Source organism: Bidens hawaiensis, unplaced genomic scaffold, assembly GCF_021521415.1.
Source record: "Bidens hawaiensis isolate Kalapana, Puna unplaced genomic scaffold, B.hawaiensis_p1.1 tig00003822_1, whole genome shotgun sequence".
In the NCBI taxonomy this organism is placed as follows: domain Eukaryota; kingdom Viridiplantae; phylum Streptophyta; class Magnoliopsida; order Asterales; family Asteraceae; genus Bidens; species Bidens hawaiensis.
Window position 1 is genome coordinate 1442180 of NW_027491219.1, and position 17878 is coordinate 1460057.

At 35.4% G+C, this 17878-nt stretch overlaps 1 protein-coding gene across 1 annotated transcript in view; it reads left to right on the forward strand.

Moving 5' to 3' along the window:
- The window catches only part of LOC143624496 (uncharacterized), a 78443-nt gene extending 61208 nt beyond the window's left edge, over nt 1–17235 (forward strand). The window contains exons 2-4 of the mRNA XM_077095128.1: nt 15224–15328; nt 15408–15492; nt 16777–17235. Of these exons, the coding sequence (XP_076951243.1) occupies nt 15224–15328; nt 15408–15492; nt 16777–17144 (558 nt within the window). The 3' untranslated portion in view covers nt 17145–17235. The remainder of the gene's footprint in view (nt 1–15223; nt 15329–15407; nt 15493–16776) is intronic.
- Nucleotides 17236–17878: the final 643 nt, after the last annotated feature.

Here is a 17878-nt window from a genome sequence, read left to right on the forward strand (position 1 = left end):
TAACAAGGTAGTCAACGATTGACGATTGCAACCATTTGCAACTTCTAGCTTTATGGGAAAGGTTATACATCATATGTTTAGTTGTCATGTTTAATCCCATCAACACCTTTGTACGCCATGCTTCGGTGACCCTATTCACATAGTTTCCAAGTCAAGTTGTCCTACTTACACACATGTGTGATTTTGCACATACAAGTGGTTAGGTGACCTTTATCCCACAAATATGGCAAACCCACCTCAAACTCACAAGTGTCCTCCAATGTGGTTAGGTGACCTTTATCTCACATCGAGTTCCCAATTGATTCGAGTGTTGTATAAAAGGATTGTGTTAAACTTGTTTTTAAAAGGGATTTAAGTTTTCTAACTTCTAGATTGGAAAACAGTTTTCATACATGCATTTTCATGCATATAAATGCACGGTATTTTGTTTGAAAACCAATTTTTAAAGTTCCTTTAATAAAACCCATTTTATTGTGAAATCATTAACCTTTAATAAAACCTATTTAGTTGCCTAATGATTTCTAGGGAACCAATTTTATGCAAGTTTTTGATTTTAAGTTAACAATCCATATGAAAAACATAAAACAACCAAACATGCATAAATAAAATAACCACAAGTTCATAACCATTGCCACCTAAACTTGGCTACACTTATTGACCGAAACAAGTGTGCCAAAAGGTCTCTCCTAAGGGACGAGAATGACACAAGACATGTGTCGGTGAACTCTCACTTGACCCCGCATCCAAACGCTTCAAGTGTCCACCTTGTGTTATGACTCTTCCACTTTATTTGGGCTTCCTTTTGGGTTCCAACTTCATCTCCTAGCTCTTTTGAGCCTCCATGTTTGAGTTTTGCCCATTGGGCTAAAATATCATCTTGGACTATGAGGTCCATTAAGGCCCAAAACCAAAAACGTAACTTTGTTGCATCTTCTTTTACAAAAAATATATCCTAATACATTTTTCTCTAGTAAAAGAAATACAACTAATCTACTTATTATTACAAACCAATATGAAATGGATAAATAAATTACAAACTCAAATAAATGAATATTACAACCATATTGAATAAATGAATAAATCACAACACAAACACACATCCAAACACAAGGTCATGGCTAGGTCATGGACATGCAAATGCATATCCGAGTATGCAAACAGTGTAAATCCAAAATGGTTCCCCTTTTAACCCTTAAAGTTTTCGGCCAAGGTTAATCAAACCGAAAATTTGGGTTTTTGTCCAAACAAAATAATCAATCATCCAAATGACTTAATTCTTCAAGATTACCACATACATGTAAAGTATAAACTTTAAAAACCAAGGAGTAACCAAAATCCCCAAAAACGTTCGGCCATATGGTGAACCACACCATAAAACCCGAAAATATTTATATCTATCGAAGCATGAATCCGTATAAGCGGATCTTGATGCCATTGTTGGGTTTTAACAAGATTATAAAAGTCATATAAACCCATTTATATGAAAAACGCAGCGGATAAATAAATTTTAAATCTTGTTATTTGATGAATATAAAAAAGATTTTATATGCAAAACCCCAGCCCCGGATCCATATACGAATTTAAATGCTTACTAATATATAAATGACCATATGGTGTTTATGTAATATACCTTCAAGAGTCCAAGAAAATGAAGGAGATGAAGATATGAATGGCTAGTCTTCAAGATAAAAGAACCTCAAGCTTGTATATCCTTCAAGCTTCCAACAAACACTTTTTTATGCTAGGATTTACACTCCTCTTTGTTCCTCTTAGTTCTTGGCCGAAATTAGAAAGAAAGATGAGAGAGTTTTCTTGCTTCTTGTGTGTGTGTGTGTAAGAGAGAGAGAGAGAGAGAGATATGAGCAACCAAATGCACCACACAAATCACCCAATGAATTCTTGTGCATGTCTTGGAATAAATAAAACAATTAAGTGAGAACAGAGAGGGGGGGGGGGGGAAGGTGTACAGCCAAAAGATTCTCTCCCAAGTATTTCAAAATAAAACATCTCTCAAGACTTAAGTTATATTATTCAAGTAACATGCAAAATCCAATATGCATTGCATGTTGTTATTTAACCAACTTAAATAACATAGTACATGCAAAATGCAAAATGCAGTAAGTCTTGCATATTGTTATTTAACCAACTTAAATAACATGGTATATGCAAAATGAAAAATGCAAAATGCAAGAAGTCTTGCATATTGTTATTTAACCAACTTAAATAACATTACCAGTGATATGCAAAATCTCTCATAACATAAATTATTCATATAATTTATTTATTACACAAGTGCAAATATTTAAAAACTCAATTTCCAAATATTCTAAGTATTGATATTTATATGTTAGATCATATCTTAAATACATATCGTGATGTTTGACTAGCTTGTTATTGGGTATGACTCGACTTGGATCATAACGTACTAACCTCATCCACTCTAATATGTGTCTTGGGCTGACCGAGTCCAACAACATACATACATACATTCATATTTTATACTTTCATACTTTCTTTCATACTTTCATACTTTAATACTTTATAGTTTTAGTCTACTAATACATACATAATTATATTTACGTTTTAAAGAGAATTTCTCCCTACATACCTCAGATATTATTAGGGTCCGGTGCCCTTCATTCGTACCATACCATCGCATACCTCGGATATTATTAGGGTCCAGTTCCCTTCTTTCCATACAACCATACATTATCTTCTTTATATTTATATTTATATACTTTCATACATACACTTATTCCTTTCTATATCATTCATACATCATTCATAAAACAATCACATATCATACACTTACCACTTAACGCAAGTGTATTAACTATAACATCGAGTATGCACACAGCCCCGAAAACATAACAACGAAATGGGGCTAAAAACTCACATGTAGTCGATTTCTTTCGGAATTGATCGTAATGCCCTTCTTCTGTTGTGTGCGGCTAACTCTATTAAGGCACGTAGGTTAATTTACCATTTTAGGGCTTGTTTATATTATTGGCCTTTCATTCTAAGTCCTACTCATTTTAATCACTACCTTTCATTATTAATTATTTAAATATTCTTAGCGTATACATCGCATAAGTCCATACTCATCGTTTAGCTACGTATACACTGTATATCTTTCGTTTATCTGGAAACTCATCTCGACCCGTATTAGTTTCTGCGCGTATAAGTCCAACCCAACGTATATGTCCACTTATGAGCCCGTATAGGTTTGCAACACCTGTGCGCCCGTATAAGTTTGCAACACTTATGCGCCCGTATAAGTTGCAACACCTATGCGCTTCTGAACATATGCGGTCATACATACATATACGCTATACCTACATATACGCCCGTATATGTTCAACCCAGCCTTTCTTCTTCGCGTTTTTAGGGTTTTTTCGTCGATTCCTGCGCCGTCAGCCGCCGTTAACCACCATGGTTGGCCGGATTTTATCATTTATAACCCAGGTAGCTTCGGGTGGTCAAGTTCAAATATAAGGTGACCCTTAAGCTTGTTTTTGATTGATTAAACACCCGATTAAAGCTAGGTATAAATTTAAACGGCTCAATCGGCATCCCGGGGCTGCAGTGTCGGGTTCTAAAATGTTGGGCCAGCTGAGATAAATGATTTCTACAAAGTTTCATGCAAAACTGATTTCATTTACCCAACCTTTTCACGAACTGAACACTACTCGTTTTACCCAAAACGAACCAACTAACCCGTTTACTATCAAGTTCATTACTTTATCAATAATCATGGCCCGTTCTATAATCCTACCAACTATCATGCAGATCCGTACACGAAAGTTAAACCTTTTTAACAAAAACGTACATTTGAGGTTTATGTTCGAAATCACTCGAATAGACCAAAACCATATCGAACGAACTCAAGATTGAGTGATTCCAACGGCCACGCAACCATCTCGCCCCGATATATAGACCCGTCAGTTTGCCTTTGCCAGAAAATGCAGCTACAGTCGCCCGAAAAGCTGAACGGTGGCCGGAGAATTCCTTTTTAGCTGTTACGGTTTTGCTAATAAAACCCGGACTTACCGACCTCTGATTGAAGATCTAATCGGTGGAAATATTCATTTATATGCCATAAACACTCAGTTAAACTTTGAGAATGATCCGACGGTTAGATCTCCGGGAATCTTCGTGTTTTTGTGGGTTATTTTCTCAAAAACGGGAATTGGAGAAGTGTGTGTTTTCTTGAGGTGTGGAGGCAAGGATGGTTATGAATGAGATGTTGGCTATATTTATACGAAGATGGTTGGGTTTCATGTTTAACTTTTTATCTAGTGACACTTATTCCCCTCCTACTTTAGATAATTACATTTATCTTCTATAGTTTAATTAAACTCAATTTATGTAAATACCGACGAAACGTGGGATGTTACAAGTCTACCCACCTTATAAGAGGTTTCATCCTCGAAACCTGCTTAGTCCTTGTAAAAGGAATACTTCTTGTATTCACATCCTTTCTTTAGCTTCCTAACTTACCGGTTTATCCTTTTGTCTCACAATCATCGAGTGATGTTCATTAGTTTTAGTTATTCACGGTAGCTTGTCCATGAAGTCCCCGATGATACGCTTCCTTATCCACACTTTGTAAGTCCTCATCATTTCCTTAAGCATGGTCTCCTTTCTTTTCCTTTAAATATAAACAATTCACTTACTATCATAACACTTAGCACTGAATGACCATTATGTTCCATTTACAACCTTTAGAAAATATACTACTTTGCAATACTTTTAAAACATATTAATTCCATAAAAGGAAACTTTTCCAGTTTTCTCCTTAAGGATTACTTCTTGAAATCCCTTTGTCTATTCCTCATGATAGAACACTTCTTGCAATTCTTGAGCACATTTGTTGCATAACTTGTCGGAGAACTCCTTTAGTCACCATTTAAACCTTCTTTTCATTCTCAGCTCGGCATCAACACATAGGGTTCATGAGTTATAGCTATCTAAGGTAGCTTGATCATGAAGTCCATGATGATACATCTTCCTTTTCTTGACTAATCAAGTCTCACCTTGTTCTGTGAATCAAGTGTTGTTTCTTGCAGCACGTCAGGCTCCCTGATATATCATAACTATTATCTTAACCGACTTCCTTTCCGGGCATGTTTTGACATTTATATGGACATTTGTAATACCTTTTTGTCTTTATCATTATAGATGACTTCTCTCTCATGATCACATGATTATCCGTCACAACACTAATCATTCGTGTTAAGACTCAATTCAAATTAACGTAAGTCTAAACCATATCTACGCTTTCCTTGCATGTCTTTCCATCTTTTGTCCTTAGTTTCTAGCATCCTCTTGCAGTGTGACTTTAAGCTCCACATTCGTAACAATTGTGGTTGTTCTTATCCGCATAGGAAAAGTATCTTGTCCTCTCACAGTTGTCACATACCATGAACTCATCTTCACTTAACTTCTACTTAAGGGTTTTACTTTCATAAGTATCTGCCTTCATTGTAATCGACTTCCTTCCTTTTAAAACCTCTATGTAAACCGAGTATCTAGACTTATGAGCATCATCTAGGATTTGGTCTCGAAGATCTCCATGACATGGAATTCTCAGGAGACCAAATATGATTTTCGCATCATAAGTATTCTCTTCCAAATATCGGTGTAACCCGAAAGTTCATTTCTTTTTCATCTTGCTCTCATCCTTTATAACTTCTATTGTGCTTCGTAGATCTCGCTCATGAAATCCGAAGTGCTAACTAATTTATACAACTTAATTGTTGCGACAACTTCTTCACCTTCACAGCTGATTGCGTCAGCAACCATATTAGCGTCATTAGGATTATACTTGATTTCGCAACATAATCCTTTATCAACCCTATTCATCTCCTCTGCCTCATATTCAGTCTTTTCTGTTTGAAGAAATACTTCAAACTTTTATGATCTGTATAGATGGTACAATTGATAACTAAGCATATAATTTCTCTTTCTTCAACATCTCCAACACTTATCTCAAGTGTTCAACATGGTCAGACTTATTCCTTGAATAAATCAAAACTATCGTCAATAAAGGCAATGACAGATTTGTCGGATATCGGATGACATACCCTATTCATCATAACCATAAATGTTTCTTGGGCATTCGTCAATCTAAACGATATCACAAGAAACTCTTAGTATTTATATCGCGTCTGAAATATTGTCTTACGGATGTCTGCCTCTTTTACTTTCAATTGATGATCACTAGATCCAAGATGTATTTGGGTGAACCAACTAGCACTTTGTAACTGATCAAACATATTGTTAATTCATAAGCTTATCCTACTCACGGTAATCTATACACATTCTCATACTTCCGTCTTTCTTTTTCACGAACAACACCAGTACACCTTGCAGGGAAACACTTGGCATTAAAACCCTTTGTTGAGGAATTCTTGCAGTTGGACATTAACTCTTTCATCTCGGACGGCGCCAGGCGGTAATGTGCTTTCGCGACGGGTTGTGCTCCTGGTATTAACTCTATCTAGAATTCTGCTCCTCGTTCCGGTGGTAACCATGAAAGGCCCTCTGGGAACACTTCTGGATAGTCACACACTACAGGAATATCTTTCACTTCTTTCGTCTCGGCCGTAGCTTTGACAACATACGCCAGGTAGGCACTGCACCCTTGCCTTAACAAACCTTTGACTTTTATCATTGAAATGATGTTAATCCCTGAACTTTCCTTAATACCATAAACCGTCACTGTACCGCCATGCAAAGACTTCAACCTTATCAACTTACTCTTACATGCTATATGAGCCTCAAACTCAAATTACAAATCCATTCCCAAACGCTATTGAACTCTCTTAAGGTCAAATAATAACAATAACAAGGAACTCACGTACCTCTAGTTCTACCTTAGAATTCTTAATCATTATCATACTTTAACAAAATTATCGCTAGTGATATCTTCCATAAAGTCTAAGGTACACTGCTACATTCTTCTTAGAGTCTTCCTTTCATATTCGCTACACTATGTAGCCTCATTCTTTCATGTCTTTTCAATTAGGATACCTTGATAATCACCCATACTTCTTGATCATCTCTTCTTTCTCACAATTGCTTCATTGCTCACGATCCCAGCAAGTTCCCTTATGGATCTAACTATTGCAGAAATACTACACATTTTAAATAACTCCAGCTGAATTATCTACGTTTCTTTCATGTTGCTTCCACTCAGATTTCCCAGTTTGGGGTGCCTTTGATGCTTTAGTGTCAATTGAGAAACTCCCCTAGTGTATTTGACTACAAGCTCCAAGTACGATCCTTCTTTATTACTTTCTAAAGTCAGAGTCCTACTGCTTTCATATATCGCTCTGCCACACCTTCTTTAAAAAGGGCATCTGGTTGGCATGTGTCTTACCACAGCGTCCAGTACGACCTCTTTGTGCTCACCCTTTTGTAGCAGTCATATATTTTATCTCTAACGAAACACAAATGTTATCACTCTAGAAATAATTTAGCACATGAATCGTAAGGTAAGTAGTTAATGACAGTGGCCAAGTGTAATTAACTCTTTGCATTACTTCTCTGGTTCTACATACTTCCCTTTATGATTTTACTTGTGCTAGTTTCTACTTCTCACACAATCATGTAAACATTCATATAACCTACATTCTTATCCCTAGCGGTTAAGCTAGCATACACACATTCTTTCCCTAGCATACAAACATTCTTTCTTTAGCAATTAAGCTAACATCATATATTCTTCCATTTTCATTTCACATGCATATACATATATTTCAAGATATTTACATGAACTTAATCATGCAACTTACAGTTACCGAGCTTGCTTGAGTGACACACGGCTTTCTTGAACTGGCATCTTATTTATTTTCTTATTTAAGTCCTATTCTCTGTTCGAGTCTAAGCATGTTGGATGGTTATTTCTCTCAAACTTATGCTTTGATACCAACTTGTAAGGCCCCGGTCCTGGTGCCCTACATTGGCTTTGGATTTACTCAAAAACACAGTTCTAAATATTAGAGTGAAATAAAAATTTTCGCGGAATATAAAAACATCAAACATTCATTACAAAATATTAAAATCATAACTTTTAACTTTCAAATTATCTTAACATAAAACATCATAACTTTTCTTCACTAGATGCCAGTCAGCTCAGTCCATGCCATGTATCCCCCACAAGCCAACTCTTTCATCCTATTTGCCTGCGTGCATACTAAAAGTCAGTTACGTTGAGTGAGTTCTAGTTAATCAGGCAACATACATTACATTCACATACATAGTTATACGTATTCGAAGACACATGTAAATTTCTTAACCTGCTTATACTTCATTCATACATACATACATACATACATACATACATACATACATACATACTTTTCATATTTTCATACTTTCTTGTATTAGTCTACTAATACATACATAATTATCTTTACGTTGTAAAGAGCATTTCGCCATACATACATCGGATATTATTAGGGTCTGGTGCCTTGCATCCTCGGATATTATAAGGGTTTGGTGCCCTTCATCCTCGAATATTATTAGGGTCCGGTACCCTTCATCCTCGGATATTATTAGGGTACAGTGCCATTCATCCTCACATATTATTAGGGTCTGGTGCCATTCATCCTCGGATATTATTAGGGCCCGGTGCCTTTCATTCGTACCATACTATCGCATACCTCGGATATTATTAGGGCCCGGTTTTCTTTTTGCCATACAACCATACATTATCTTCTTTATATTTATATAATTTCATACATACACTTAAACCTTTCTATATCATTCATAAAACAATCACATATAATACAATTACCACTTAAGGCAAGTGTATTAACTATCCCATCGAGTATGCACACAACCCCGAAAATATAACAATGAAATGGGGTTAGAAACTCACATGTAGTCGATTTCTTTCGGAATTGATCGTAATGCCATTCTTCTACTGTGTGCGACTAACTATATTAAGGCACATAAGATAACTTACCATTTTAGTGTTTGTTTATATTGTTGGCCTTTCATTCTAAGGGCTACTCATTTTATGACTACCTTTCATTATTAATTATTTACTTATTCTTAGCGTATACATCGCATAAGTCCATACTCATCGTTTAGGTACTCGTTTATCTGGAAACTCATCTCGACCCGTATAAGTTTATGCGCGTATAAGTCCAACCCAGCGTATATGTCCACTTATGCGACCGTATATGTTTGCAACACTTATGCGCCCGTATAAGATTACAACACTTATGCGCCCGTATAAGTTGCAACACTTATGCGCTTCTGAACATATGCGGTCATACATACATATATGCTATACCTACATATACGCCCGTATATGTTCAAACCAACCTTTCTTCTTCGCGTTTTTAGGGTTTTTCCTTCGATTCCAGCGTCGTCAGCTGTCGTTAACAACCATGGTTGGCCGGATTTTTTAGGGTTTTTCCTTCAATTCTGGTAGCTTTGAGTGGTCCAGATCCAAGCTAAGGTGACCCTTAAGCTCGTTTTTGTTTGATTAAACACCCGATTAAAGATAGGTCTAAATTTAAACGGCTCATTCGACATCCCGAGGCTGCGGTGTAGGGTTCTAAAATGTTGGGTCAGCTACCAAGTTTTATGCAAAACCGATTTCGTTTACACGGTCCTTTTCACGAACCGAACACTACTCGTTTTACCCGAAACGAACCAACTAACCCGTATACTATCAAGTTCATTACTTTATCAATAATCATGGCCCGTTCTATCATCCTACCAATTTTTAAGCAAATCCGTACACGAAAAGTAAACTTTTGTAACAAAAACGTACCTTTAAGGTTTATGTTCGGAATCACTCGAATAGACCAAAACCATAACAAACGAACTCGAAATTGAGTGATTCAAGTGGACACGGAACCGTCTCTCCTCGATCAACAAACCCGTCAGCCCGCCTTCACCGGAAAACGCCGCTACAGTCGCCGGAAAAGCTGAATAGTGGCTGGAAAATTCCATTTTCAGCTGTTACGGTTTTTCTGATAGAAATCAAACTTCCCAACCTCTGATCAAAGATCTGGTTGATGGATATCTTCATTTTTATGCCATGAACACTCAGTTAAAATTTATGACCGATCCGACGGTTAGATCTCCGGGAATCGTCGTGTCTTTGTGGGTTATATTCTCAAAAACGGGAATTGGAGAAGTGTGTGTTTTCTTGAGGCGTGGAGGAAATGATTGTTATGAATGTGATGGTGGCTATATTTATAGAAAGAGGATAGGGTTTCATGTTTAACTTTTCATCTAATGACACTTATTCCCCTCCAACTTTAAATAATTACATTTATCTTCTATAATTTAATTAAACTCAATTTCTTTAAATACCGACGAAACTTGGGATGTTACAATAATGTTATTGGTTGTCATATTAGATGCCATGTGTTTATTTTGTTATTCAGGCAAAGATGACATTGTAAGTTGTTATGGATCATGTGAACAATTACCTTTTAGTTATTGTGAAGTGATTACTGTTATGTATTTATTGATTATTGGCTTTGCTATGTTTTTAGGGTTGATAGTGTAGTCGATTTTTGACATTATAGATAATGACATTATTTATCTATGAATAAAATACAGAGTTAGCACATTTTTATTACACAAAACTAGTAGAATGTGTTCACTGAATTTATAATGTGTAAAAGGAACATGTTCTACATTATTTAAGTTTCAACACGTTGGTTGTTGATACTTAACTAATCAATCAATCACCACAAAAAGGTAACTTCTTTAACTTTGAAGTCAAATGAAATTAGTGTTAACAAGCACATAATGTAATTTCTGTTTCTTGTGATACTAGTGCAACTAATTTTGGCCTATAAATGGATTAACTTAGGTCAAACTAAACTTGAAACTAAACATGTCCTGTATTTTCTTAATGTTGTTTTAGTAGCAAAAACTAATAATTATGCATTAATTATTAAAATTTAAAACAACGAACAAAACGTGTGTTTGCAGTAGGAGTGTTCATGGTTTGGTTTCGAACCGTGAAACCTTCCAAACCGGTTGTCGGGTTGGTTTCACGATCGTTTTTTTCTTTAACTTTGCGGCCGATCAAATTTCAAAAGTCAAAACTATAGCGAACGGTTTGTTTACGATTTATATCAAAAAGCGGCCTTATAAAATAGGATCGAACCGTAACATATGCATATTACTTTCAACTTTCATCATTCTGTGTTACTTAAAATTTGCATATTACTCTTAAGTTTTTGTATTCAAACTACATCAATAACATATGCAAACACATTTTGTTATTACCAAATTCAGTTTATCACATACTCACCTTTTCATTTTATATTTTTGCAATTTTTATTAATGCTTAATAAGTTCAAATCGTGAAACCAAATCATTTGTGTTTCTTAACTCACAATTACAACTCTTTGTGTAAGTAATGGCTTAATAAGTAATGGTTCAGTTTAGTTTTAAACGATTCGGTTTTGGTTCGATGATCAAAACCTTAACTAACGTTTGGCTCACGGGTTGACCTAACAACCGTCAAAACCAGAAGATGGACACCCTTAGTTTGCGGATAAACCTGAATGGACATGCTGAGACTCGTTTTGACAAAAAAACACATTTTGTCTTTTTTGGCAATTCTTGAAGTATACGAGTTGGAACCAGTTGTCTGATTAGTTGAAGCTGTGACAACCAACTTAAAATGTTTAGATAAACCCCTTTGCTTATGCTTATCTATTAATTTAGGGTCAAATATTAGTGTATTATTTTGTTACACAAAACAAAGAGTTGTAATCGTGAATTAAGAAACACATAATGTGTTTCTGCAATTTATAACTAGCATGAATGTATATCTATTAGAGAAAAGCTACAGAAAGATTTAATGTGATCAATACTGCAACATTTATCTTTCCCTTCATTTCACCTGTCTCTTTAAAATGAAAGTTGGAAGAGTGATAGTGTTAGAATGGTAAATACAAAAAGAAGAAGGGTATAAAGTGAGTGTCCGTGAAATCTTGACTTCACCATCTACCAGACGGTGATGGAGAAATCAATCATATCATATGACGCATCCCTAATTATCATCATATCATTGCTGATCGATCGATTGATTGATTAATCTAATGGAGGCGTCACCTTCTTTCTTTCTCTCTTACTTACTTGTTGCATATATTCTACTAACAAACAGATGTAGTATCTATTTTCGACAACATAAACATATTCCTTTAGATTAGATCTATCACTCAATTCCTTTCAAATGGAAAGGCAGAGTTTGATTTGGACAAGGAAAGAAGCATATTAGATGAACAAGGGCTTCGATATTCGCTCTTATTATCTATCTAATCTACACATTTCATTTGTTAGATTTCAAGAAAGCTCCTGCTGAAGATAAGCCAAGCTTGTTCAGTTCCTTACTCCGCACTTATCAAGAGGAGGTTGACAATCTTACCAAGAGGGCCAAATTCGGAGAAAATGCTTTCCTTAATATCTACCAGAAACTCTATGAGGCTCCAGACCCTTATCCCGTTGTTGCTGTAAGTACATAGAAGCTCTCATTTAGTTACTAGTCTAATCTAAATAACATAACCGGGCAATTTAAAACAGCTTCAGTTTGGTTCAGGTCAAACGACCAAAATAGGTTCGGGCCAAAACGGTGTCTGACCAACATAGGTTTGGACCAAAATGAGTCAATTTTCAATTAGTCAAATTAACGAAATCATCGTATATGTCATATGCTTTAACGAGTGAATAAATAGTAATTATTTAACAAAAGATGACACTTGCCTGGTTAAGAAATCACTTTTCAATATTGAATTCAAGTATTTATTTATTTTGAAAGCACTTGTGTTATGTTATTCTTTGTTTCTATAAGTCACTCATGAGAGGCACATTAGTTCGAAGATAATTCTTAAGGCCTTAAATCAGTTAAAATATTTCCTGGTTATGCAATCACTTTTCAATATTAAATGCAAGTACTTTTCTTGAAGTACTCGTGTTATGTTATTCTAATTTTGTATAGTCACTCATAAGAGGCACATTAGTTTCAAAGATCACCCTTAAGTCCTTAAATCAGTTAAAATATTTCTTTGACTTTTCATAAAAGATTTTAAAATGGATTCCTATCATAATTGGACCCAAATAAGTGACAATTGTTATTTTGAAAGGCATAAATGAAATGTATTTTCTTTTAAAGTTATGTTGGAGGGGTTTTTGAAACAAATCTTCTACAAGTCTACAACATATGTGGGGTTCATGTTGTGCATATTTCAAGTGTCCACACTCCACAATACATACGGATAATTTGCTATTTTTTTTGTCTTTATTTTCTCTAGTATATTGCTTTTATCCTGTTATTTTTTATTATTAATGAAATGCATTTTCTATTCATTTACATTTTTTATTATTAGATAGCCTAATTTGTATTATTGTAGACTAAAGGGTGAATTAAAATTAATTAGTTAAAAGAAGTTTAGGACAATAGAATGCGTTTAGGGACGCCCTGCTTGCGGTGCGCACATATAATGTATATATGTGTGAACCCTTGGGTGGGCAAAAGTAAAATTGCACTAATTTTGACGTTATTTTACTAATCACGTGAAAATAACGTTAAAAGTGGCGGAAGGTTAATCAGGCATCATGTGGTGGCGTTGATAGCCGAAAGACAAGGGCACATGCACCAATCAGCCGGTGTCCCGATGATTGAGTGTTATGTGTCTTATGTCCAAGGCTTGATTCAAAACTACTATCGAGCCGGGGGTCTCACCGGAAGCAGCCTCTCTATCCCTATGGGATAGAGGTAAGGCTGTCTACATCTTACCCTCCTCAGACCCTACCATAGCATTGCTATTAGTGGGATATACTGAGTACGATGATGATGATGATGAGAATGCGCTTAGGGAAGGTGAAGGTGATGTGGCACTAAAGAGAAGGTGTAGGAAGTGTGGGAAGTTAGGGATGGCACTCTCCATTACTTTACCCAATTTTTTCTTTCCCCTCCCTAAACACATAGTGTTGTCCCTAACTTTCCTAAACTTTCTTTAAATATTTAATTGTAATTTATATTTATTAAAAGATTAAAACTGTTACTTAAAAGAAAATGCATTTCATTTATAATAGATAAACAAGGTGAAAGAAAAATACTTAAGTAAAAGAGGAACAATCTATTCGTCGAGTGAAGGTAATATGTGGACAAGGTTTAAAAAGGAGGATGCGAGCCTCGAGACGTAAGCCTCGAGGCGAACCGAGGCGTAAGCCTCGAAACATTATTAAAAAAAATACTAAATATAAACATTATGAATAAGCATTATCTATAAAATTCACACTTTTAACATAAAATAAACATTATGAATATTCTAAAACCTAATTTAGTATTAAAACAAACATCATAAAATAGTTCAACCACTAATTTAATGCAAAACAAACATCATAAAATAGTTTTTTGTTGTGTCTGTGTTGCTGTTGCTTGGTGTTGTGAAAGGAGGCACGCCAGTTAAACTCTAACCATTATACAGTTAAAAGATGATGTTTTTTTAAGTCCACTAACAGTAAATGTTGGGCTGGCCCACTAATTAAGTCCACTAAGCACTAAATGAGTAAAAAAAGGTCCAGAAAATATATTTGTTTGGCATATTTCAGTATTTTACAACTTTTAGTGAGCCTTAAGCCTCACGCCTTGCCTCGTAGCCTCACCACCTCAGACCGCCTCGCAAAGGTCGAGGCTTAGGTTTCAGTAAACCCTAATGAGGCTAAGCCTCTTATGCGTTTTTCCATCGAGGCTGCCGAGGCGTAAGCCTTGAGGCGCGCCTCAGAAAGCCTTTTTAAACCATGTATGTGGATACTTGAAATATGCTCAACTTCTAAACAAAATAAATTATCTGCCAATGCCTTGATTATGGTTGCTTTCGGTTTACACAAATATTCATGTAAGACGCCATGGTGGCATTATTTCCCGTTCCCGATTGCGACACTCTGATCCCTTCTAGAAAAGAGAAAAAATAAAAAAGAAAAAATGGGTCGTCTGACAATATGAGAAAGGAGAGACAAAAGGAGAAGATAATAGATAGCGTTTTAATAATGAAAAAAAATTAAGTCTTTTAATAATTTGGTGTTAGTTAGCTTTTTAATAATAATAAAAATTAAGGTCTTCTAGCAGTTTGGTGTTACTTAGCTTTTGGTCTTCTAGCAGTTTGGTGTTACTTAGCTTTTTAATAATAAAAAGGGTAAGTCTTTTAATACTCTGGTGTTAGATGTGCAGGCTTCATTTCTGTCACTGAATATGCATGCTCTTGCAAATCAACTTACAAAAATAGATCTACCAAAAAGGCTTTTCATGGAGCCTGATTTCTTCCCTCCCATGCAGGTATGTAGTAATTTCTACACATTTACAGGTGGTTGTTTCGACCCATTTACTTATTAAGGGGTCGATTGTTGTTTTTTAGATCCTACTGGCATGGTTTAAAAAGGCGTTCCGAGGCGCGCCTCGAGGCTTACGCCTCGGCAGCCTCAATGGAAAACGCCTTAGAGGCTTAGCCTCATAAAGGTATAATGAAACCTAAGCCTCGACCTTTGCTAGGCGGTTCGAGGTGGTCCGAGGCGGTGATGCGTCGAGGCGAGGCGGTGAGGCTTAAGCCTCACTAGAAGTTGTAAAATATGCCAATTTTTTTTATTTTTTGGACTTTTTTTTGTTGAATATGGTATTAATGGAGCTATAAGGCACTTCTCAACTTCCTAAGGCTAATTCCGGCGGCGGGAGCATGCTGGAAACCTACCGGAAATTAAGAAGAGTGGTTGCAGGAAGAAGTAGAAGCTGCGTGAAGAAGTGTTTAGCCTTTTAGGTTTAACAAAGTATCGGTATTTTAAATATTTAATCTTCTATCTAAAACAAGTTTACATTTAGTCCCTAAAAGTTGTAAACTTTTACATAAAAAATGTAAAATTAGTTTGTGTACCTTAACATTTAACCCGTTTATCTTCACTAGTTTATATTCAATCCATAAACTTATAAACTTTTACGTAAAATTTATAAAACTAATATTATTTATATAGATTATATATACATTTTAAATTTTTTAATGTTAAAAGTGTGATTTTTATAAATTAATATTTAATTTTATTTTTTTTAATTATGTTTTGAGGCTTACGCCTCGGTCCGCCTCAAGGCTTACGCCTTGAGAGTCTAACAAAAAACGCCTCGAGGCTCGTTTCCGCCTTTTTAAACCTTGCCTACTGGATCAAATGGATGATGTAAGAACTAACTTAAAACAAAATGCTTTTAAGTCATTGGAAGTTGCCAAAAGTGTGCTTTTGTTTTTCATGTGTAAAACCTCTTAGAGATCAATTTGTTTGAAAAACTCGATTCTGCTTGACCCATTAGAGATAAAGTTATGATCTGGCGAAATGATTCATTGCATTACAAGGCATTGAAATTTGCTTCTGTTTTTATTTTTAATGCAAAAGACCTGTCAAATCCTTTTAAAAAGGATGTTAATTAAAAGAAAGTTAATATTATGTTTGAATTGTTAGGAGTTTGTTTATAACACATTTCAGCTTAAAAGAAAAATATTTGAAGGCATTGTTAAACTATGCCTGTATTATTATTTGTAATGCCTAAAACTATTAAAATCTCTTTTCTCAGAAAAGTTTATATTATGTTTGACCCACTAAGAGTTGAAATATAACTCAGATTGACTCATAATTTCAAAATCTTCATAAATGCTAAAATTGTTATCTAGTCTAAATACTACGGTTTTGCCTTTCAGCAGCATTCTGAAAAAGTTGAAGAACACCAATCATATGACCATCACTAAGTCACATCATCATCTACCACCAAGAGCAACTTTGACACGAACCCAACGGTGGACCAGCAGCCCGCGCCCAAAATAAACCCGAAACCTGTTTCAAACCAATCAAAACTCAAAGCAGAAACGGCTGAAATAGAACTTGATACACTGCTTGATTCTTTTGATGATGTCAACTTGAAGGAGAAGGCGTCAGCATCAACCTTGACCTCCAAGAAAACCGCACTAGATTTTGATATTGATAGTACACTTGATGACTTACTCAATGAAACCTCTACTCCATCTCTGCTTGATCCAAACAACATTGCTTCACAGACTCAACACGTGTCCAAATCCGAACCACTTGATGATTTTGATTCATGGTTAGATACAATATGATTTTTTGTACTAGATTTGTAGTGTACATTATTTTCTTTCAGAAGGGTGAATTTTTATGGCCATATTTACAAATTCCCTCATTATGGCATATTAGAGGGTGACAGGTTTATGAAGTCCTCAACGCTCACGATTATTAAATGTTATATAAATGCCTTAAGGTCTTGGTCTTGAAATGCAAGTGTCATCAATACGGCACACGATTATTAGCTAACGGAACACTCAAATAGTAAAAAACTTTTATAAACTCAGTTTAGGCTATAAAATTTTTGTGACATTGTAGTCGCTTGTGTTTTGAGTTGAACGTGGCTGTATTGTAGCCGATTTTGTGAACATGCATGTTGTGTCATGGTTCACTGGTATTTGAGTTTTGTTTCGTGTTGGTAACCGTAACAGTTTTTTAGCTTTACCACACCACCAGCTCGTGGTTGCAATCAATTTTAGTGATATATCTGACTCTTGTGTTGTGTTTGGTAGCAGTTTTTAGCTCATATGAGGTTCAACCTGGTAACTCCCGGTTGCGATAACTCTAGTATTTTATTTTACATTAAAATACTAACTCTGATGAATTATATCTTTAGAGGCTAAAAGAATTTTGTAAGGGCTTAATGAAATATTAGTAGCGTTTTTGTATATTGATAGCTTAACAACATGTAAACTCATGTTGGATGTAGAATCTAGCAAATAAACTATAAAATTGCAACACTAGTGTGAATCAAGTGTTAGAAAGAATTCGA